Here is a 23,104-nt window from a genome sequence, read left to right as displayed (position 1 = left end):
AATTGTCACCCCCTTCCCTGTGTCCCTCCCTCGCTCCCCCACATGTGTCTTCCTCGTCTCTCCTTACGCTCCATCGCGATGCTAACATCTTCACGGAGACGTTCCAAGAAAAAAGTGTCGACTCAGCATCTGTTCTGTTTTTATTTTTTATTTTTATAGTTTTAATCAAACTTGATAATTGCACAGTATTAATGACCTCATCTAAAATGTTGAGCATCAACGTCACAAAAAGCAACCTCGACATTAAACATGTCCATGAATGATACTCTTGAGTGTGTGTGTGTGTGTGTGTGTGTGTGTGTGATTGTGAGGGAGTGAAACACGCAACTGTCGCCTGGACTAACATTGAATTAAGTTTTAGTCTTGACAAGTTTTAATACTTTTTAGACTATTGTTTCAGTTTTTTTTGTGTCTAAACAAGAAGGAGCTGTCTTGCCTGTAGCCCTCTGCAGCGAGAATTCTGACTCGCTCTAGTAGAAGAACTTACATTTCTCCGATCCTTAAAACTCTTCACTGGCTGCCAGTTTCTTTCAGGATCAACTTTAAAATTCTGGTTCATACTTTCAGATCTATTCATGGTCAGACCTTCCATCAGTGATCTGATCCAGACTTATACCCCAGCTCGGGCTCTGAGGTCTGTGGATCAGAATCTACTGATGGATCCTGAACATGGTTCAGGACCAGAGGAGAGAAATCCTTCTAGACTGTTGCTCCTAAGCTTTGGAACGATCTTCCTCTCCCTCTGTGTTTGATGATCTACTGACTCCTTCAAGAAACATCTTAAGGCACTTTTATTTGTGCTTTTTCCTGATTTTCTAGGACTCCCATGTTTGTCTTATGTGTCTTGATCTTTCAGAGTTTTTAAATTTGTAGGTATTTTTAACTGTGTATTGTTTTTGATTGTTAAAGCGCTTTGTGACCCTGGTCTAGAAAGGCGCTTTACAAATAACTATAACTTACTCACCAGAGAGATCCAGAGGGATATTTTTTCCAGACCCGCAGCGAGGACTATACCCTCTGGGGGGGCCTTCACCAATCTTGTGCCAATGTGTCCTGGTGTTCCACCTCAACTTCTGCCAGAACCTACTTCGTCTACGTCGCTAATGGATCAGTACCCAATGGTTACCCCCCCTAGAGTACCTGAACCTAGATTCTACGAGTACCTATTAAGCTCCGTAACCCACACCACCCTGTAGTCTTTGAAGGTAAATAAGATGTCCTGTTACCCGGGATTTTTTAATAATAATAATAAAATAATAATAATAATAATATATATAATAATAAAAACAGTAAAAATAAATGGTATAATTAACGTTTGTGTTTTGATAATTTTCACTTGTTTATTTTTGACGTGTCAAGAGCCTCAAGCTAATTTAACTTAACTTAAAATACCATCTTTTTGTCAAAACAATCACATTTCAGACAGAAATAATCAGTGATACAAATTGTTATATCGGGGTTGGGGACCACTCTTTTATAAGACAGAAAATCTCCCAAGGTTACCTCAACGTACCCAGGTTCTACGAGTGACGCCCTGTAACCCACGTCACCAAGTTGAAGGTCTTGAAAAAGGAGTGTGAGGTTCCCCTCTGTGTGGATGTGGTTTTGACTCTCCTAAAGAACGACGACGTCAGGGAAGTTATGAAAAACTATCTTTATTCTACAATGCTGGGTCACCTTTCCTGGAACAGAATCATCTGAACACAATCACAACACAGAGGAACGTAGTCTGATATGCATAAACCAACATTAGAAAATAATAAAAAGTGACTTTAAGATTCTGATCATCATGACCGACAGGCATTGGTGGTTCGGAATATAATTATTAAAAGAGGGAAACGAGAGAGGAAAGGTCTTCTGTAAAACCCTTTTAACAGCACAAAGATTCACATTCCCTTAAAGTGTCCAGAGACTTGGTAAAAAAATAATAAAATGTTGTTTGAACGTCAGACAAACGAGGGATGACTACAGGAGACGCTTCACTTGAGAGAAGTGCAGAACCGTTAAGGGAACAGAGGATGGAACGTCTGCAGCTTTCTTCTGAGCTGCCTCAAGTTTTCACTCACATTTTGACATTGATCTCAACATTTAACAGCGTTTCAGTCGTGATAAAAGTCCAATTTCTACATTTATATTAGTTTGTCTATTTAGAAATATTTATAGCAGGGGAGTCACGGATCACGACGACTCAGGTCCGAGTGGCTGAGAGAACTTTCCGGAGGAGAGTGAAGAATACAGACTTCCTGGAGGTTCATCCTTCCTCCCGCACTTCCTGGCCACGATCTGACGGAGAAACCTCTCGGAATTCCTACTTGCATACCGAGGCTCTTCCACTTCTGCCGCAGAAAAATAATCTGACTACAAAAATACAACGAGGTGCTCGTGTCCGAGTATTTACAGAAGCACCACTGTGTTGTCATGGCGACGAAAAATCCCCCCCCACCAAACCCCCCCTGTCGTTGCCTCGGTAACCGGGAATCCGACTATCAACAAGCGCACAACAATCATGAGAACTTGAATGAAATCAACTGATAATGATGAGTCATTATAATCCGTCATCGGATGTGTTCAAATCAACGAAAAAGGGAATTAAAATCTCTAGCATCAGAACAGTCTGGTCCTCTCTGCGCTCTGTGTCTGCAGCACTAAAATAAACACTGGAGAGTATTTTCTTCAGACATTATAACGTCCAACTCCGACTTGGAAACAACCAGGAAGTAAACCTTTGCTCCCTTTGTGATGTGCATTTATTCTTCCTCTTCTTCCTCCTCTTCTTCCTCCTCCTCCTCCTCCTCCTCGTCATCATCCTCGTCGTGGCAGTGCGTGATCTCCTGAGGCGTCTGGGGGTACATGTTGGGGGCCTTGACCTCGCTGTCGGCCCGGGTCAGCTGGTTGCGTTTGCACTCCTCGTCCTTGCAGTCGATGGAGCGGTTTCGCGTCGCCAGGGGCGACTCCAGGTCGATGTCCACGTGCGCGTGTTCCACCGTCGACTCGTGCGGCATCTGAAAGGCAACAACCACAAGGTTCAACATAATGTCCATCTAGCGATGGCGAGATGAAGCTTCACAAGGCTTATAAACTACTATGAAACCAACCACTTGTTTTCACAGTAAAACTTAAAATAGTGATGCTCATTTTGATTTAACGTTTCTTGGTCAAAAGGCGACATCTTCTGGACAACAGAGGTAACTGCAGTCGGGCTTAAAAAGCTTATCTTGGATAAACGTGTTTGATACGAACCTTGAGATCAGTTTAAAACTTTAAAAAAAATGTCCCTCACCGGAGAAGTACATTAGAAAATCACTCGGAGAGCACATACCTCTGCCAAGGAGTCTCCCATGGCTTCATTAAAACACAAAATTTCGATTATATCTATTATTTGTTAACTGTAAGTAAGTAATTTTTATTTGTATAGCGCTTTTCCAGACCAGGGTCACAAAGCGCTTAAACAATCAAAACAATACTCAATAAAGTATATATTTTAAAGGTCAAGATAAAACACAACAGGAGTTCCAGAAAATCAAGGAAAAGCCTGAACAAATAAAATGTCTTAAGATGTTTCTTGAAGGAGTCAGTAGATCATCAAACACAGAGGGAGAGGAAAATCGTTCCAAAGCTTAGGAGCAACAGTCTGGAAGGATTTCTCTCCTCTGGTCCTGAACCGTGTTCAGGAACCATCAGTAGATTCTGATCCACAGACCTCTGAGCCCGAGCTGGGGTGTAAGGCTGGATCAGATCACTGATGTAAGGACAAGCTTCACCTTATTGTTATTGAGGATTATTATGAGGAATTCATAAACGTATTTGATACGCACCTTGAGACCAGTTTAAAACCATTTTCCCTCACCATAGAATTACATTAGAAAAGCACTGGGAGAGCACATACCTCTGCCAAGGAGTCTCCCATGGCTTCATTAAACACAACATTTGATTATATCTATTATTTGTTAACTGTCATAGGAAGACTTTTTTTCCAGAAATGACACCCGTGGATGCTTATGTTACTCAAGCTGACTGTTAGCAAAGAAGCTAGAGTTCCTCACCAGCACGTGCGCCGCTCTGAAGAGGTAGCTGAACGGGTAGTAGAGCAGGTTGATGAAGGAGGCGGCGTACAGGTCCGCGTACCGCATCACCTGGGAGGCGAACAGAGTCTGTCTGGAGCCACTGCGGAACAGACTTCCCATCATGCCGTAGCACATGTCCATGTCGTGCGTCACTTTCTGGAGAGCAAGACGGGAGGAGATACATTATGAAAACATCTTCAGGACAAAGGCCCGGAGCCAGAGGAGCATATAGAGTAGAGATGGCGATATGATTAATATCACGATACAGGGACAACAATCGGTACATTGTGATACTGTCGGAAACAAGAATATAATCTACAGACCACGTGACTCTTGATAAAGTCGTAACTATTTGTTTTGAAACCAAAATATGTCCGAATATCAACTTTAAAAGCTGCTGGAGTCACTGTATCCTCTTATCCTTAGTCATTGACAGGATCTTATTGAATTTCAACACAAAAATAACCAAACTCAGTGAAAATGTTCATGTTAATTGTAAAAAAACAAACATAATTTTATTATTTTTGATCAACTTTTTCAAATATAAACCATAAAATAACTAAGATACCAATTAAAATATGGGTTTAAAGGCTCCCAAATTTGTTATTGTAAAAAAAAGTAGTGATATTGTCTCACACGGCGAATAAAGAGGCGATTTATTTTTGTCGTCATGGTTACGTATGCACGTAATGACCATTGCCCCGGCAACAAGGGGTCATTGACAGTGTACCTTGACTCTCTTCTGGATTGTGCTGATGTCAGGTCTCTCGTTGCTGCTGCTGTCCAGATGCCTGAGGAAGGGCGAGAGGGAGGATGATAAGCCCCGGAGGGAACGTGTGTGTGTGTGTGTGTGTGTGTGTGTGTGTGTGTGTGTGTGTGTGTGTGTGTGTGTGTGTGTGTGAATGCACGAGTGTCAACTTGGCGGGCGTTGTCAGGTTATAAAAAGCACAAGTTATCAGGCGACCTTCAGACTTTGACCCCTCTCTTCTCTCTCCACCCACGTGAGGTAACTCACTTGTACTGCTCTGCCAGGAAGATGTCCAGACCCTGCAGTTCCTCGAACAGCGCTGCAAGAGAAGACAGGGGCGGTCAATATCCAGGCAGGGGCGGAGGCCTGGGCCTGGGAGGCGCTCCCTCACAGCTCTTATCTGTCCACACGTGCAGCTCCTGCGCCAGCTCCGGGATCACCAGGAACGTCCGCCAGCCCTGACGCTTCTTGGACTTGAGGATGTCTCCAAAGATGTGGTCCCCGATGTACACGATGTCTTTACCTTTGGCCCCCAGCAGGTCGCAGACGATGTCCGAGGAACCTACAGAGCCAAGAGTGTCATTAAGAAGCTAGACAAACAGAAGAGGATCTGGTAGTCAATATTGCAGTTACATGCTTTTAACACTGGGGGGCGCAAAAAGCAATCTTTTGAATCTTACTTTTTGCAGTTTTAAGTTCAATAAATGTCAAAGTGACTAGAAACTTGTTGAAAATTTTAGCTCTGTGTTGTTATTCTGAAAGTATCAAGTACTAGTAGTATCGAGTAACTATCAGGTCATCACCTCCAGAGTAGACGATGCCGTGCTGCAGAGGTCCGGTGTACGTTCCAATTTTCAAACGCCCCGTTATCTGAAAAAAAATCAAGGACTGATTATTTTAATGCTTCGTCTTTGAAGTTGAATATTTCATTGTGCATGACGTAAGAAAGAATACTTGTGTCCCCCTCAAGGCCCGGAATTTATCTCAAATAGTTCCGAATCAAAACTGTCCATCAGTTAATGCTTTACTTTTAATTCAAGATATTACTTCGATGAATGTATTACAATGATTGTCATGTGACTTAAATTTTAAGATTATTTTATTTTCCTTGTTATTGGAATTAAATCATGTCTAAAATATATATGTTTTACATTATGTACCATTTATTATATAATTATATATATAAAAAATATATAAAATTGGTTTGTGTAGTTTTTATTTGGTATATGTATTTACAGTTATTGATTCACATTATCATTTAAAAGCAAAAAACATCTTTAAGATACATCCTTATTATATTGTTTCAACACAATAATAATATTAAAAAGCTAAAATATATATTTCCTGAGACTCAATGAAAGCGATTCATCATGTCAAATGTCAAATGATCATCTTTGATCTCCATTCAACAGCCGAGTGGATTAACTCGGTTCTCTAGTTATCAAATGTGCTAATAATGGCTCGGAAACAAATGTCGCCATTTCGCCAAAGCCTACAACAATAACCGATGAGAAGCCCCGTCATCCATCACCATCATCCGAGCTTTATCCGGCCGCCTCAGCTGTTCTGACTCACCGTGTCCACTTGTCTGAGCACCGTGCCCTCTCCGAAGAACACAGGCTTCCTGGCGTCCACCAGGATCAGATCGAAGTAGGACTTCCAAGGCCTGTGAGAGGTTCCCGGCTGTTCGGGACAAGAGCCGCACACATTAGCTTAGCGTCACGCAACCTAATCAGTGACGGACCACCTGCTTTGAAAAAAAAAAAGCTGAAACTTGCCTTCGGGCCGTGGGGGAAGTCGAACAAGTAGGTCATGATTTTCTGTGGGAACAAACCAGAGAGGGGAATGAATCAGCCTCTTGCATGACAGCCACTCTCGGGTCTGGTCACTTACATCAGTGTACTGGTAGTCGCTGTTGGTTGCCAGGAAAACTTTGGCCACTTCATTCATGCGGCTGAGGAGGAGAGGCAGTTTCCCCTGAGAACACAGGGAGTTGCAGATCAGTCGTTTGAGAGCAGTGTGTTCAGAGCCCGCCGTGAATACTAACAACTTACATCTCTCACTACATACTTCTCCAAGTTCTCCACCGTTTTCTCCTTCAGTGTTCCCTGAAACGTAGCAAAAGACTTGTTTACCATAGATTTGTAGCGCACTTGTGTTTTATGTTAACCCTAAACTATGCTTGTAAAATTGTCGACTAAACTCACAACTTTCAACTGAAATCACAATTTACTTACACTTTTATCAAACACTTTTTGTTTGCTAGATCCCCTGAGGTATTTGACTTGTTTTGCAAACTGGTTTTCAAAGTAAAAAAAAAAAAAAATGGCATCAAACAGGACTTGACATGCACTTTTTAAATGGATTCACTAGATCAAACACAATGTGAAAGCAGAGTGTGACGGATCAAACACATACAAGTTCAGTGTTCAAATTTAAATTCTCTTAAAGGGATATCTTGGCAGCACGGTCGCACATTTCTGAGGGTGAACCTCAATGAAAACCACAATCAAGTTGAGTTCCAGGAATAGTTTCCTTAAAAAAAAAGGTCCTTCCACAGCAGCTACACTTGAAGAGAACTGAATAATAAAAGTCTAGCAGTGAAAGAAAATGAATAAATAATCATCTCACGTTGTCCTTTTAAAGTTCTTAGCAGGTTGAACAAAACATTTTAACAACGTCTACAGCTATTAAATACTAATTAAACCATATTGTTAAAACATATTTTGCCCGAGGCCCTCGTATCTAAACCTGTTCCGCACACGCCTTTGAACCTGTTTCTAATCGTATCTTAAAGTCCTGTTTTACTGAGACTGTCGCTCGTGTCCTGAAACGCCCCGTGAGGTGGATTTTATCATGTTTGGTTTACAACAGAGCAAACAAACGGCTTGATTACGGGTGAAGAAGTCCATTTGTTTTCCATTTCCAGGACAAACCTGGAAAACCGACCTCAACTGCTCTTTTCCAAAAGAAAAACTATTGATTCAAGATCCTTAGATTCTACTTTGACTTTCATCGTACAAATATTTTGGTTCATTTCATCCCAGGACTTGTGAGAGGACGAGGCACTGACCTTGAAGTGGACCCAGTCAACAGCGTCTCGCACATCCTGGAACATGCTCTTAAAGGACATGAAGAGGTCCCCGTCCTTAAAGCCGGTGTCACAGCTGGAGAAGGTAAGATTGGGGGGAAAGCATGACTCATGCTTTTGTTTGGTCGCATCAGGGATGACTTACACAAGGGTTCAGAGGACAAACATCTCAAGTCTACAAGTTGTTTAAGAGGTTTTTTCCAAGAGGGAAAAGTTCAGCGATGCCTCATCCGAGAGATCTTTGAGAACATCAGGAGTGACTGTTTGGTTTTCCTCCCCACATTAATGAACTTGTGTCAGCAGGCGTCGGGTCGCTCCCAAGCTGCAGAGCTTTCTGCTGACCCAGATTTTGAGGCCGTGCTGAGCGCAGTTGCACAACAGAGACTAACAAACACAGCTGCTTACCTTGTGTATCTGTCACAGTTTGAGAAGAAATCCACCAGGCAGGCGAAGAGGTAGGTTTCTGCGGCGACACAGAGACACAAGGGCAGTGAGGCGGGAACTACAACTGACCATCTTTTGTCTTTGTACAATAATCGTAACTTCATATGGATTCATTTTTGTGCATTTGTTTCGTTTAAATCTGAATTGTATTTGTGAAGTTTTAGTATCAATATATACTGTATTTTTTTAAATGATTTTCTTCAATTAAAAAAAAGAGTACTTTCTCCCCTGTTACTTTTTTTAAAGGCTTAAATAAAAAATCTATTTGTGCGTCTCTTTCTCTACAATTCATACACAGAAATGGCAAAAAACCTAATCATGACTTATTGTATTGTAAACAATTGACAAGAATAGAAAACAAATCAAGTTTTTTTTATATTTGTGCTTCTTTTTTTCAATAGATAACAGGTAGTTTAAGTGTGTGTTAGATTTTACCTGGCAGATTGAAGAGTGTGTTGAGGATATAAAAGCGTTCCGTATCATCCCTCTGGATGAACTTGTTCGGGTAACGTTCCCGGATCTCGGGGCTGACGAATCAGAGAACACAGTCAAAATAAAATAAACTTTTCAGAATAAAACAATTTCTATATTTTATATTATATATTTTCCATCCGACATTGTGCCTTTATTGAGGACGTTGCAAAGATACAATCGAATAACCTACAAGAGTATGTTGTTGCATAAAAGGACTGGGATTGGCTGATGCCTGTCATGTGACCAGGAAAAAAAACAAAAGGACAGTCCAGAGAGGAAAAACTGACGCTCAAGAGAGAGGTAAAATAAACCTGTTTTCTGGTTGTATTTAGGGCTCAGTAATTCAAAATTAAAGTGGTTTACGACTAAAAACTGATGGAGCCCGTGGGAAAAACAAGGGTTGAACATTTTATATAATTTCTGAAAAGATGGGAATGGAAAACAACTAATTTATAAAATAAAAATGATCCAAACTCACCCTCTGACAAAATGGAATCCATGGACACAGACGAGTATATTTCCATACGCATCGACCTTCAACAGGTTTCCATATATGGTGTCGAACACAAGACCCCTGGAAAGAGAGCAGATCGGCCAGTTTGAGAATGGGGCGAAGAAAGTCGGAACCCAGACAACACCGGAGAACACAGGTCAATACTTGATGACTGCATCACCACGCGTCTCAGAGAGGTGACGGTCCTGACCTAGTGGGGAACGCCGGGTCGTAGACGAAGCTGAGCAGCTCTTGTGGGTAACCGATGGACACGAGCCGCTCCACCGTGAGTTCGAAGCCTAGAGACTCGTACTCCGGCGACTTGTACACTAGAAACAAACAGAACGGATCATTTAGTGACGCACGTTACACTTTATTGTGATGCTCTTTGTGTATGCTTATGATCACTAGAGTACACGTGAAGACGCTCCAGTCACATGACCTAAAGACAACGCTGTTTGTGGATAGCATGTCCTTGCTCCGGGGCAGATCTCCCCTTGAGGCTCGAAGCCTCTCCCTCCCAGGGTTCGGCCACGTCAAGCACACAAATCCTCGACGCAACCAGATCAGGTGTCGAAATGACAAACGGCTGGACTTTCAGCAGCGGCTCTAACAAGAGGGGCTGAGTCACACAAGTTGACCCTTGTCCCTGCCAGGACTGCATATTCCCCCGGCGTGCCAAATCGAGGCCTGAAAATAAAGTTTGCGGCGGAACCTCCGAGCGCTGGGTCTAGGATTTGTCGTAACGTTATCTGACACAAGGGAAAGAACAAGTCAGGTGATATGAATAGACAGCGAAGAATGCCCTTGTGTTGTCGTCTTCTCTTTGGTCCGTGGAAAGAGGGAAGAGTCTAGAGAGGCCTTTACTTTCACTCCAGGAAGATGTAACAACTGTTACTACTCGTTGCTCCTACAGTATCACAATAAATCGTATCGTCCCCCCCTGTATTCTTTCCAATACACAGCCCTAGTTACAATTGGACTTGAGAATGTTAATCTTATACCAGACCCGTTAACCAGAGCTCATGGACCATGGACTTGATTTGACATCGTAAAATCTGTCAGACCAAGTATGTTTGATGCAAAACAATAGTAAGTAAGTAAGTAATATTTATTTATATAGCGCTTTTCCAGACCAGGGTCACAAAGCGCTTAAACAATCAAAACAATATTCAATAAAGTATTTTAAAGATCAAGATAAAACTGATAACATAACAGGAGTTCCAGAAAATCAAGGAAAAGCCTGAACAAATAGAAATGTCTTAAGATGTTTCTTGAAGGAGTCAGTAGATCATCAAACACAAAGAGAGAGGAAGATCGTTCCAAAGCTTAGGAGCAACAGCCTGAAAAGATTTCTCTCCTCTGGTCCTGAATCCTGTGCGAGGAACCGAAAGTAGATTCTGATCCACAGACCTCAGAGCCAGAGCTGGGGTGTAAGACCAAAAGCAACTTTATTATATAAATATGTTAGCTTCAATTTCTACCACATAACTATCAATCTCAGATAATAGATAATGAAATATAATATGCGTTATGACGGCTATGTAAATAACTTAACTTTAACTTTGTTTTTGTACCGTAATTCGCGTTTTGACAATTAACATTCTTACGGGGGTATTTTGCATCCTCTGGTTGACTAATGAAGCGGGGGGCCACAGGCAATCCACCCCCAGAATTGAAGGAGAGCCGTCTCCGGGGCGTTAACCTCAGCTGTAAATGCAGCGTTGCAACAAGTCCTGCCGGTAAGTCAGAACCAGGAGCAGAAAAGGGAGATCACATCGCTACTTAGGAATGTCTCCCTCATTGTTGTCTTCAGTCATTTGATAACGAAGATGAAAAGAACCGTCCCGACATATAGAGATTAAGGCTAGATAAACTGGACGGGCGTGCTCCCATCATCCCTGAGCTGAGGGATTCCATAGGTCATTCCCAGACTTCCCTTCCCCCAATCCCTTCAGTTCCTCCCAGACGCTTGTGAAATGTTTGTTCCTTTTCTCCTACATTTGACATGAAAACACTCCCTGTCTTGGACGATAATCATAGTTTGTTGTTGTTGTTTTTTTCAAAAAACATCTTAAAATTCTGGCATGTGTGGATTGGGATGGCTAGGTTTATGTTGAGAATAAAGATAAAGATGAAAGGTGACCCAGATGTAGGACTTGCTGAGGAGCTGAACGGCGTTTAGAACATGTTGAGTCTTCAACCCACAGAATAAAGTATTCTGTTGATAAAGCATTTAAGTATCACTATTTGTAAGTAAGTAAGTAATTTTTATTTGTATAGCGCTTTTCTAGACCAGGGTCACAAAGAGCTTAAACAATCAAAACAATATTCAATAAAGTATATATTTTAAAGATCAAGATAAAACTGAGAACACAACAGGAGTTCCAGAAAATCAAGGAAAAGCCTGAACAAATAAAAACATCTTAAGATGTTTCTTAAAGGAGTCAGTAGACTCCATTTAAAACTTGAATAAATACAGTTATATTTGATATACGTACATCTGCAATTTTCCAATCCTAATATTGATTGATCAAACACAGAGGGAGAGGAAGATCGTTCCAACTTCGGTTATGTGACTTTGAAACTTCGACTGAAACAAGCGTATTGATGTTTTTCTTCCAAAACAAAGCACCTTCAAGACAGTACTAATCAATAGAAGAGAAATTATATAAATGGTTTTTTTTCTTGCTATGCAGCCTCATGATCGACTCTTTTCAAAAAGAACATTGGATTCATATATTATTTACAGTAAAAAAAAAACACACTTGTGTAAACAAGTCATAATTAGAAGCAGTAAGACGTGACCCTGAAGTGTTCCTTTCACATGTCATCCTAAACTCTTCCTGCTGTATCAGATGTTGGACAGTTTGAACAGTAGGACATGGAGCTCGTAGGCGAATTATTTTTAGCTGAAATCAACACAAAGTTAACCAATCGAAGGAAAACGTTGCACGTTCTGTCAAACAGGAAATCATTTTTGGCCACGTTGTTGACTTTAAAATGTTGATACGAGTGGACCTGGTTCTTTCACGAGTCTGGATGACACCTTATATCCTGCCCTGGATTATTGTCGGATACACCATACCTCAGATCTGTTACTGAGACGCGTGGACAGAATTTATGGTCAACACATTTAAATCCCATCGTATAAATCAAGTTAACACCAAGTGTAAGAAAGAGTTGGGTCGGTTACAAAACCACTGCTGGGTCGAGACCCAAATATATGTTGCTTAATATGTTCATCAAACGTGTTTCCGACAGACGTACATGACCCTTGTTTGGGTCCGACCCCGATAAGACAGAGTAACCCGGCTGCCACCACGACCCGAGAAGATCATCAATTGACCTGAAGTGTGGTGCACAGCTATACTATACTCTATTGAGCTCTTCTGCATTGTTCTGCGACAAAACACATTGGTCACACAAAGATGGCATTGATCCGGTCCACAACCGTTCTCTCCCTGGATGTGTCAGATGTCGATCCCCGTGGCCAGAACTTAAACCCCTAAAGCGATACATGATAGCCACGCTTTCTGCAAACATTAACACTTGGTTATGAGCGGCCATAAAGAGCCATGTCAACAGCTGAGCCTTCATAAAATCCAACTGCAGGCGGGACAGGGATTGGGGCGGCGGGTCCGGAGAGGGACTACCAGTGATCCCCAGTTCTCCCGGGAAGCAGCGCGCCCCGGTGGGCACAACAAACAAACGTGACCCGCTCGTCAAAGTCAAGAGACTATTTATAGATGCGCCAAAGCCGATTCAGAGAACAAAGTTGCGGGGCCATTCCCGTCTATTCCAGGGAGCGACTTCACACATTCCATCATCCCAGCGTTATACGGAGCTTCATTTGTCTCTGGCCTCGACCCAGAACGTATTTCTGTTCGCGCCAACCTCCAATCATCATCAGGGGAATACTGGCGCTTTAACCGTGTCCCATGTCATGTAACGTTTTCACTGTCATTCCTCCACATACGTTTATTTATCATTAACAATCCCTTTTAACAATCAGCGTTTCAGTGAAGCACCCACCTGCCAAAGTGTAATCCATGTCAAAACCAAAGCACTTAATCTTCTCCATGGCCAAACTTCTGTTGACAAACACTCTGAAAAACAAAAAAATAATGGAGAAATTAAATCCACTGACACAGATAGAAACATTTCTATCACTTATTTAAGGCTAGATTTCTTTTTTTTTAACCAGAATTCTATATAAACGACAATAGAAGAGACTATTTTAGTGACTCGAGTGTAAAATGCAGATGTAGACGTTGATTTGATGGCAATGACATTCAAAAAAGAGACAGCTCCGAATATTGAAGCAACTTGTTGTTTTCATTAAAGCCACTTGTGTTTTTCATTGAAGCAACTTGTCGTTTTCATTAAAGCCACTTTTGTTTTTTCATTGAGCAACTTGAGTTTTTTCATTGAAGCAACTTGAGTTTTTTCATTGAAGCAACTTGAGTTTTTTCATTGAAGCAACTTGAGTTTTTTCATTGAAGCAACTTGAGTTTTTTCATTGAAGCAAGTAGTTTTTTTTATAAGCTGATAACAAAACTTAACGACTAATACTATAGAGAGACGCAGCCAAGAGTGGGTGCTGCTGGTCAGTTGGGAAAAGAAAGCTAAGATTTGACACATCAGAGGTAACCGAAAAAAAAGTTGGTTTGAACTCACTTCAATACAGCATTAAATATTAAAACCATTATAAATCAATACTATTAATAATAATTCCAATATTAAAAGGTTGAGTTTGTTTTTATTGAATCATTGAAATAAAACGTTAAAATATTTTTAAAGGATTTTTACATATACAACTTCTAGGCCAAAAATAAAATTAAATAAAATAGTAAAAGAATGGAATAATACTGCCAACGGACAATAAAAGGCTTACAATTTCAAGAAATGTCAAATGTTGAATTAAATATCCCGATGGCACTGATCTAACTCCACAGGTTTGTCAATGTTTAAACTTGAATGTGTTTTTAAATAGACTATCCACCATTTTTTAACCCTAAAGATATGAAAATTAAATCATATTATTTATTTAGGGATCATTATTTAGACTCAAGATGAGCATGAATGTACATTTATTTATTTAATATATTTAATCAAGCGTGACACCAAGTGAACCAGCGAGACAGAGGTTCAGCTCAAACAACATTGATCGAGCACACAGACCTGCTCAGCTTATCGACCAGCACTTTTGCCCAAACCTGCCTGAAGTCAGATGTAGGTCAAGGATATGAGGCCACGTGTCAACACGTGCAATAATTTAAAAATAAATGCACGGATTCATCATTTTGAGTTTGTGTTTCAATCATTTTCACTAGTTTACAGGTTTATCTTGTGAGTGAATTTGACTGAAGAAAGCACCATTAGCACAGGCTAATGTTACTCTGTAAAGAAAACATCTTTCATAGAAACAAATACCCTACAGACGATGATAATCAATAGGAGAGAAATTATATTAACTTTTTTTTTTCTTTTTGTGCGGCCCGGCACCAGTGAAAATGAAAAAATGTAAGTCAACTACCAGACTCTTTGTCTAGATCAAGGTTGGGCAATTGCATTTCCTAGGGGCCACATTATATACTATTGTTATAAGGGGCCATCAAGCCAAAAGAAGGAAGGGTGCAAAAAAAAAGGTAATATGATGAGAAAATTCAAAGATAAATAAATGAATAAAGGGACATTTAAAAATAAGTTTAGGCTTTAATTTGATTGCATATCATCTTCTAAGATCTAAAAAAAAAGAAAAAAAAAGATTCTAAAATTCATTCATCATTGCTTATTTCAAATATTTCACCATTTAAAATAAAATGCATCAGATGCAAAACAAGTATTCTAATGCTATAATAAAATGTTAATTCATTTACATTATCTTTATTTTATATACATTTGAGAAAATATATCATATAAAAGCACCACGGAAATTATAAAACCAAAAACCCATTGAAATGACAAATAAAAGGCAGAAAGCAAAAAAAAAAGATATTCAAACTAAGATCTTTAGGAAAATAATTGCAGGGTTGAAATAGTAATAGTATTGATGGAATTCGATTTTAAACATTTCTAAATGGCCAGCTTTATAGTACTATTTGAGGGTACATGCGGGCCGCATAGATAGAGTCAGGGGGCCGCACTTTGCCCAGGTCTGGTCTAGATGTTTAACAACATGAAAATATATCATCTTGACTTTAAATTTAACCTAATACTGATGCAGAAAAAGGATATTTATTTTATTAAAATACATAAATGTAATGTATCAACTACAAATAATGATTAAATTATTATATAATCATCACAATTTCTAGGTATTAATTAAACTTTATTTGTGTTTTTAATGTACACAAAACTTTTTTATCCCTAAAACCTAAAAATAAAAAATGTACTGCATCTTTTTTGCAAATCGATGTTAATTTAAATAACAAGTGGTATAATTCAGTGATGATACGTCAAGTAGGTCTTCACATAAAGACCCACTTATTTTAATTTCACTATGTAATGTATTGAAACATTGTGGTGCTAAAAACTGTAACAATTATTATTATTGTTATTATTACAAGTTACATGTTTCCATCCTGTCAGGCTCTTGAATTAAGGAACGTATAGCGCGAGTCAAAACCTAAAACAATCCAACGAAATGTAAGCGATCTCTCACACTGCTGTGCAAATACCTTGCTGCGGGTCCATATTGAACGAGCTGCCACTTGGACCTCTGTCCAGACGAGCGCCGATGCATTGTGCGAGATTACCCCTCAGATCGACTCAACCTTGTTCTGACCCGCTCTGGCAGCTGTGTCCCACAACAAAATCCCCTCAAACATCCTCCCCAACACACCCCTCCTCCTCTCTTTCTTGTCGTTCAGCACATTTCTCAATTGTTGGTCAAAAAAAAAAGATATTGCGGCGATTCCACGCCGTTCTCTGTTGTTCCCGGTGTTGTTGTGACGGTCAGGTAGGAGGTTATTGTTAAACCTAACAAAAAGGTTCTCTACTATCAACTAAGACCATCAAGGTTTAAGTTAATCACGTACTTATCTCGACCTAAAGGGATCTGATGTTGGTGATGTCATCACAAGATGATGAACAATGGCCTTTATTTAAATCCTCTTGAAAACATCAGTGACATGCCGACTTGACCTTGACTCGTCCCTTTTCCTTATCTTAAATCGACTTCTTCAGTGAGAATAAAATATTAAATCAGGAGCAGGGACGTGATCCCATTAAAGAAACCGACCCCAGGAACTTGATCATTGGACCGGCACTTGCCACTATGAGGGTTAGTCATCGACGGGTGTGTTTGCTGTGCAGGTGGAAGATAGTGACAGTGGAATGACCCCCTATTAACACGTCATGTGTTATGTAACGGGGCGGAACAAACAGCTGTTCACACCCAGGACACCCGGCGAATTAATCATTGATCGATTGGAAATACATTGAACAAGACGACAATGCTACATCTGAACAACATGTTGACACACAAGCAGCAGGTGAACATTCTTGAATTGTCGGGAGTCAAATGGGATTGTTTTCAGCGGCCCTTTTGTCCAAAGCTAGCAACAAACAGTAAACAACATTTCTCTGTATGTGGCAAGTCAAACCTGCAGGCGGGGAGGCAACGGTGGAGGAAGGGAAACTGATACACACTGACTCAACATTTACTCAACAGTCTTGTTTTAACTACTGGCACGTCAGATAAAGTGTGTGTCATAATACTGCATGTGAGTGAGTGAAGACCATGAGCGAGTGTTTGTTTTTTATCAAACGTATGTGTACATAGATGTGAGACTACTTTTAGTTAGAGCTTTGCAAAAAAAAAAAGGAAATCCACCCCCTCAAAACCACAAAAGCCTCTACATCAAGCTTCAGGCAGTTTCCGCCTCCAACTTCGCTGAGCTGAGCTGAGATGGTTAAATGTTATTGAGCTTTTCGCCGTGAACCAGTTATTAGGGCGTCAAACTCACAGTGTTTTAGGAGTCAAACATCCCATGTTTATTACAGTGACATCGATTGTAACATCATCTTAATTGTCTCTATTTGTTAAATCTAGTTCTTTTGCTCTCATTGGAAGGATGTTTTTTGACGTTAATAATCTTTGTTTTTTTTTCAATCTTATCCCACCATATTTATATGTCACAATATTAATATAGACAATAATCGACTTTGATTTTTAAGCCAACCATTCATCGAGCCACGTCAGGTGAGATTTACATCTGCACATAATGGCTTAATAAAAGATAACCTTCTACAACTGAACATATCTTTGTCTACAAGCTTGTCCTCCGGATCTAATCTTGTCCTTTCTACTCACTCCAAGAGAGATCCTGAGTCACTTCAAACTCCACTTCCTGTCTTTGTATCGGAGCCGCTTTCTCGTAACCATTCATCACGTCCTTTAAAGCCTCCCTTTCACTTTTTTATTAACTTTATCTAATTAAATTGTTCTGTCTTGAATGCTTCAGAACACAGTAGTGCGGGCTGTTCAAATCTTAACATGCCATTAATGTTCTGAATTATAAATTAAGTTTCTCTTCGTCTCTGTTTACTTTGTGGTCTTAAATCCAATTATAGAACAGTGATAGCAGCAACATGTGTAGGTGGGCTTCATCCTTCTTTGTCCTAAAAAGCTCTATTTCACAATCACATCATCTTTTATTGTCCTTCTTGTCTTGATACTCCGCCCTGAACATTACTTTTGTTTGTTTAAGGTTGATCTTCTGTAAATGTGATCAAATAAAGTTTAATTTATTGGGTCTAATATAGAGATCAAAACAGTTATCATGATTTTAAACACGAAAGAAAGTAAGAAAATATCAGTTTAACAAGAACAATGTGTGCAAATATCCATTATTTAAAACCGTACCGTAAAGTTTAGCCAAAATTATGAGTAATTATCCTGAAATCTATGTTTAATTTTTAATAAATAAATTCATATCCTGATACAAATCTAATTGAGTGCGTGTTTACCGGTGATATGGCTCTCTCCTGTATTTTTTCATGGCCAGTCCATCCATGTTGGCGGGCAAGTCTGCATAGTTCTGAAGTCTGTCGCTCCATGAAGTCGTCATTCTTGGAATATTTCAACGCCTGGAAAGATAGAGGGACCTGATCAAAGAGCTTCAAGGTCACATCGAGTCTGACAGTTGTTATCACATGATAATAGATCAGTAATAAGCCTTCAATGATGTCACTACTATTACCACTTGAAAACATGAAATGAGGTTGTTTAGGGGTTAACTTTAAAACCATTGATGCGTATTCTAATAGTAAATGTAAAACTGTAAAACAGGAACCAATGTATGAGAAAGACCATTGTTTGCTTATGTGAGTGACATTCTTGATCATTTATGGTCCCGAGTCTGCTTTCCTACTGACCCGGGAGCCAACGTCAAAGGTCAACTTTCTTCAGGGGAAAAGACCTCACATAGGAAAGTGGGTCTAATAAAAAAAAATCTTCAGTAAATACTTTATATTTAAGGTAATAAAGGTCTAATACATTTTTTTAGAAAAAACCTTCAGTAAATACTTTATATTGAAGGTAATTTTTGAGCAAATTGGATAGAAAATAAATGTACTTTTGCCTAAACCGTAGACAATAACTGTGTGCTTTTTAAATGATACATTTACTCTTAAATGTTCTGATATAACTGTTACACCACTAAGAAAAATAAGCTTCTCCTCCCAGCAGTGGAAAGTGACGCAATGCATTTTGCATTTTTTTCTTGTTTTTTTTTAAATAAAAATGTTGAATTCGTGTACAATCTGGCACTTATTTAATGTAATACATGTAGCTTCAGAAAATACATTTATCCTCCAGAGTCACCTATTGTTAACGTGGTTTAAGTTCATGCTGCAAAAGTAAATAAAAGTCAAGATATCGATCCCTAACTATTGACTTATTACGGCGGAAAAAAAAACGATCTGACAACTTTGCTCTTGCGGTTTGACTAAAAGCTAAGTAGCTCGACGTCTTACTAGGACGCGGAACAAAAGCAAGAAAAGAGGGAGAGAAAAACAAATAAAAAAAAGAAAGAGTGGAGCTTAAAGGAGGGGGTCGAGCTGTCGTGTCAGTCGCCGGAAGTCTTTCTCAGGAATGTGTCGAATTAACGGTTAAAACGTCCGTGATTGACAGGCGAGATGCTAACTCTCCTCCAGGCTAAGCTAGCTCTTCCATCTCCAGGTCGAGGGATGATGGCGGTCGATGGGTTCGCGAGCATCCGAGGCGAGAAGCAGAAAAAAACGGCCGGAGGAGGAAACATTTTTCTCCGCATTTCTATTCACCGAGACTCACCTCCCGAGTTGTTGGACAAAGACAGCGATCGGTGCGACTGAGCATGCGCAGCAGGGGAGCGGAGCTGCAAGAGTGCGTGTGTGAGAAGCGAGGGAAGGAAAAAAAAAAGCAAGGAAAAAAACAAAAACCGGGTGTTTACACAGAAGGCTGCAGAATAAGAGTCGTGCTCGGGCTGATGTCCTCCGAGTCTGAGCCCCTGAGCCACAGCTGTTGTTGTGAGGCGGGCGGGGGGCGGGGCCAGAGCGTGCCGTGGGGGCGGGACAGATAAGCTCCGCCCACCTTAGCGGTGTGTTTTGGCACCTTATTATCACCTAGAATTATATAATTATTACATCCTTTAGAATCACCAATAATAGAGAATCTTTATGTGCTTTTTTTAATCTTCTTTTTGGAGATTGTGTTATTTACTTTTGTCTCTCAAGTGTGTGATCTAAAGTAATCAGAATCAGAATCAGAATCAGAAAACCTTTCTTAGTCCCGCGAGGGGAAATTCGGTTTAACAACAGCAAGAGAAATAAAAACACCCAGAAAGAAAAACGAGAAAGAAAATCTAAATAGAATAAAAGATAAATCTGCGCTATATAATAAATACACAATCATATTTACATAAATAACAAGAGGTGCAGTTAAATAGTTATCTTGGTGTGTTCTTGTTGTGGAGTCTGATGGCAGCAGGGAGGAAGGACCTGCGGTACCTCTCCCTCACACACCGGGGATGGAGCATCCTATCACTGATGGAGCTCCTCAATGCCCTCAGTGTGTGCTGGAGAGGGTGAGACAAGTTCCTCCTCATGGAGCCCAGCTTGCTCCGCATCCTCCTTCCAGTCACTTCCTCCACAGGATCCAGGGGGCGCCCTAGGACGTAACCGGCCTTCTTAATAAGGCTGTCCAGTTTAGCCCTATCCTTTGCTGTCATGCTGCTCCCCCAGCAGACCACACCGTTGAAGATGGCAGAGGCCACTACTGAGTCATAGAATGACTTCAGGAGTGGCCCCCGGACACCAAACGACCTCAACCTCCGGAGCAGGTAGATTCTACTCCGCCTTTTTTTATAAAGAGCAGCAGTGTTATCCACCCAGTCCAGGCGGTTGTTGAGGTGAACACCCAGGAACTTGTAAGTCGTGACAATCTCAATGTCCTGTCCCTGGATGTTCAGTGGTGAGGGGGAGATGGAGGGACACCGCCGGAAATCCACAATCAACTCCTTAGTTTTGCTGGAGTTGATCTGAAGGTGGTTTTCCAGGCACCAGTCAACAAAGTCCCCGGTACGGCCCGTCATCCCCGTCCCTAATGAGGCCGACGATGGCGGAGTCGTCCGAGAACTTCTGCAGGTGACTGGTGGGAGACAGGTGTTGGAAGTCTGCAGTGTACAGTGAAAAGAGGAACGGTGCTAACACTGTTCCCTGGGGGACCCCTACACTGCACAGTACAGTCCTCGAAACACCATCCCGGGTCCTCACGAACTGTGGACAGTTGGTGAGGTAGTCCACAATCCAGTCCGTGAGGTGAGTGTCCGCTCCAGACAGCTCCAGCTTGTCCCTCAGGATGTCTGACCTGATGGTATTGAAAGCACTGCTTAGATCCAGGAAAAGGATCCTCACAGTGCTTCCAGGCGACTCCAGGTGAGAAAGTGCTCGTTGGAGAAGGAAGATGATGGCGTCCTCCACGCCGATGTCAGGTTGGTAGGCAAACTGCAACGGATCCATGGAGGAGCGCACCAGAGGACTCAGGTAACTAAGGACCAGCCGCTCCAGAGCCTTCATAAGGTGGGATGTCAAGGCCACAGGTCTGTAGCAGCTGGGATCCTTAGGGTGCTGAGTCTTCGGCACCGGTACCACACAGGACGTCTTCCACAGTAGTGGAACTCTTCCCAGGGTCAAGCTCATGTTGAACAGAAGTCCAACAATTTCACTTAACTGGTCAGAGCACGTCCTGAGTACTTTGCCACCGATGCTGTCTGGTCCAGGGGCCTTTGTTGTCTTGGTTCTCCTAAGCTGATTTCTCATCTGGAGAGGTGTGAGGGACAGGCTGGGGTGGGGGGGCATTGTCCCCTGTGGATTCAGCGGGGGGGCTGAAACAATACAAGCTCGGGGGAGAGGAGAAGGTAAGTGTAGAGGTGAGAATGGTGGAAGAGCAGGGGGGGAAGCCGACACCTCAAACCTTGAAAAATAACTGTTTAAGTTGTCGGCCCAATTTTTATCCCCCCCTGCTACAGAGAGCCTGGTCTGATGTCCGGATATGGATTTCAAACCTCTCCAGACATCTCTGGTGTTGTTGTTGGCCAGACTCTCTTCCATCCTCCTCCTGTACCTCTCCTTTCCCTCCCTGATCTTTCTTCTCAGCTCCTTCTGGACTGCCATCAGATCCTCTTTGTTTCCTGACCTAAAGACTCTCTTCTTCTCCTTTAAGAGAGCCTTTATTTCAGGATTAATCCAGGGTTTGTTGTTGGAGAAGCATCGTACAGTTCTGGTTGGTACAATGCTCTCCACACAGAAGTTGATGTAGTCCGTGACACATGAAGTTAGTCCGTCAATATCCTCCTTGTGGGACTCACTGAAGATGCTCCAGTCCGTGGTCTCAAAGCAGACCTGCAGAGCTTCCTCAGCTTCTTCAGACCACTTCTTGACTGAGCGAGTCACTGCTGGTTGCCTGCTCACAAGTGGCTTGTAAACAGGTAGGAGATGGACCAGACAGTGACACAATATTATCATTGGAAAATTGCAGATGTATATCAAATATAACTGTATATACTCAAGTTTTAAATGGATCTACTGACTCCTTAAAGAAACATCTTAAGACGTTTTTTATTTGTTCAGGCTTTTCCTTGATTTTCTGGAACTCCTGTTGTGTTATCATGTTGTTATACTGTAGTTACATGAACTACACTCACACGAACATGAAAAAAAAATTGGAATTAAAATGTTTTCAATTTCAGTCATGCAAAAAATACAAAGTGTAACTTTGATGACAACATTTTTTTTTTTTTTTGACAGACAATTTTACATGTTATTGTAGTTTAAAGTTGACATGTTGTACTTTAATTAACTACACTCTCACAACAGCCTAAATAAAAACTGCTGCATTAGAACGTTTCGAAATCCAGTCATGTTATATATACTACCTTTTACTTTGATTATAAAAACATATATTTTTGACAAACATTTGAAATTTGGCATGTTATTGTATTTATGTGGACGTGAATGAACTACACTTTGGAACGATCTTCCTCTCCCTCTGTGTTTGATGATCTACTGACTCCTTCAAGAAACATCTTAAGACCTTTTTATTTGTTCAGGATTTTCCTTGATTTTCTGGAACTCCTGTTGTGTTATCAGTTTTATCTTGATCTTTAAAGTATATACTTTTTTGAATATTGTTTTGATTGTTTAAGCGCTTTGTGACCCTGGTCTAGAAAAGCGCTATACAAATAAAAATGACTTTTTGAATGAATTTTAAAAATACAATACAATTTTTAGATAGCAAAAGTCTC

The 23,104-nt window shown here is 40.8% G+C and overlaps 1 protein-coding gene across 1 annotated transcript; it reads right to left on the bottom strand.

Moving 5' to 3' along the window:
* Positions 1-1,635: 1,635 nt before the first annotated feature.
* On the bottom strand, positions 1,636-19,809 carry nt5c2b (5'-nucleotidase, cytosolic IIb). The gene is made up of 18 exons (XM_087804921.1): positions 19,615-19,809; positions 18,291-18,410; positions 13,350-13,423; positions 9,526-9,643; positions 9,300-9,395; positions 8,783-8,874; positions 8,309-8,366; positions 7,886-7,979; positions 6,867-6,920; positions 6,706-6,789; positions 6,591-6,632; positions 6,388-6,495; positions 5,616-5,682; positions 5,204-5,374; positions 5,080-5,131; positions 4,795-4,855; positions 4,044-4,220; positions 1,636-3,002 (listed from the first exon to the last, which is right to left on the bottom strand). Exons 2-18 carry the CDS (start codon positions 18,389-18,391, stop codon positions 2,748-2,750), a joined length of 1,704 nt encoding a protein of 567 aa, XP_087661047.1. The 5' UTR covers positions 18,392-18,410; positions 19,615-19,809; the 3' UTR covers positions 1,636-2,747.
* Between the last annotated feature and the right edge of the window lie 3,295 nt (positions 19,810-23,104).

The sequence above is a fragment of the Callionymus lyra genome, chromosome 1, assembly GCF_982586985.1.
Source record: "Callionymus lyra chromosome 1, fCalLyr1.hap1.1, whole genome shotgun sequence".
Lineage (NCBI taxonomy): Eukaryota > Metazoa > Chordata > Actinopteri > Syngnathiformes > Callionymidae > Callionymus > Callionymus lyra.
This window is presented reverse-complemented; position numbering and strand designations above follow the sequence as displayed.

What these genes read in the sequence shown, in the direction of transcription:
- nt5c2b (XM_087804921.1), bottom strand. Translation starts at nt 18,391, where the DNA reads ATGACGACTTCATGGAGCGACAGACTTCAGAACTATGCAGACTTGCCC. An exon ending in GCGACTACCAGTACACTGAT is followed by an intron (nt 6,633 to 6,705) that starts GTAAGTGACCAG and finishes TTGTTCCCACAG; the next exon opens with AAAATCATGACCTACTTGTT. An exon ending in CGTGTGGACAGATAAGAGCT is followed by an intron (nt 5,132 to 5,203) that starts GTGAGGGAGCGC and finishes CTTCTCTTGCAG; the next exon opens with CGCTGTTCGAGGAACTGCAG.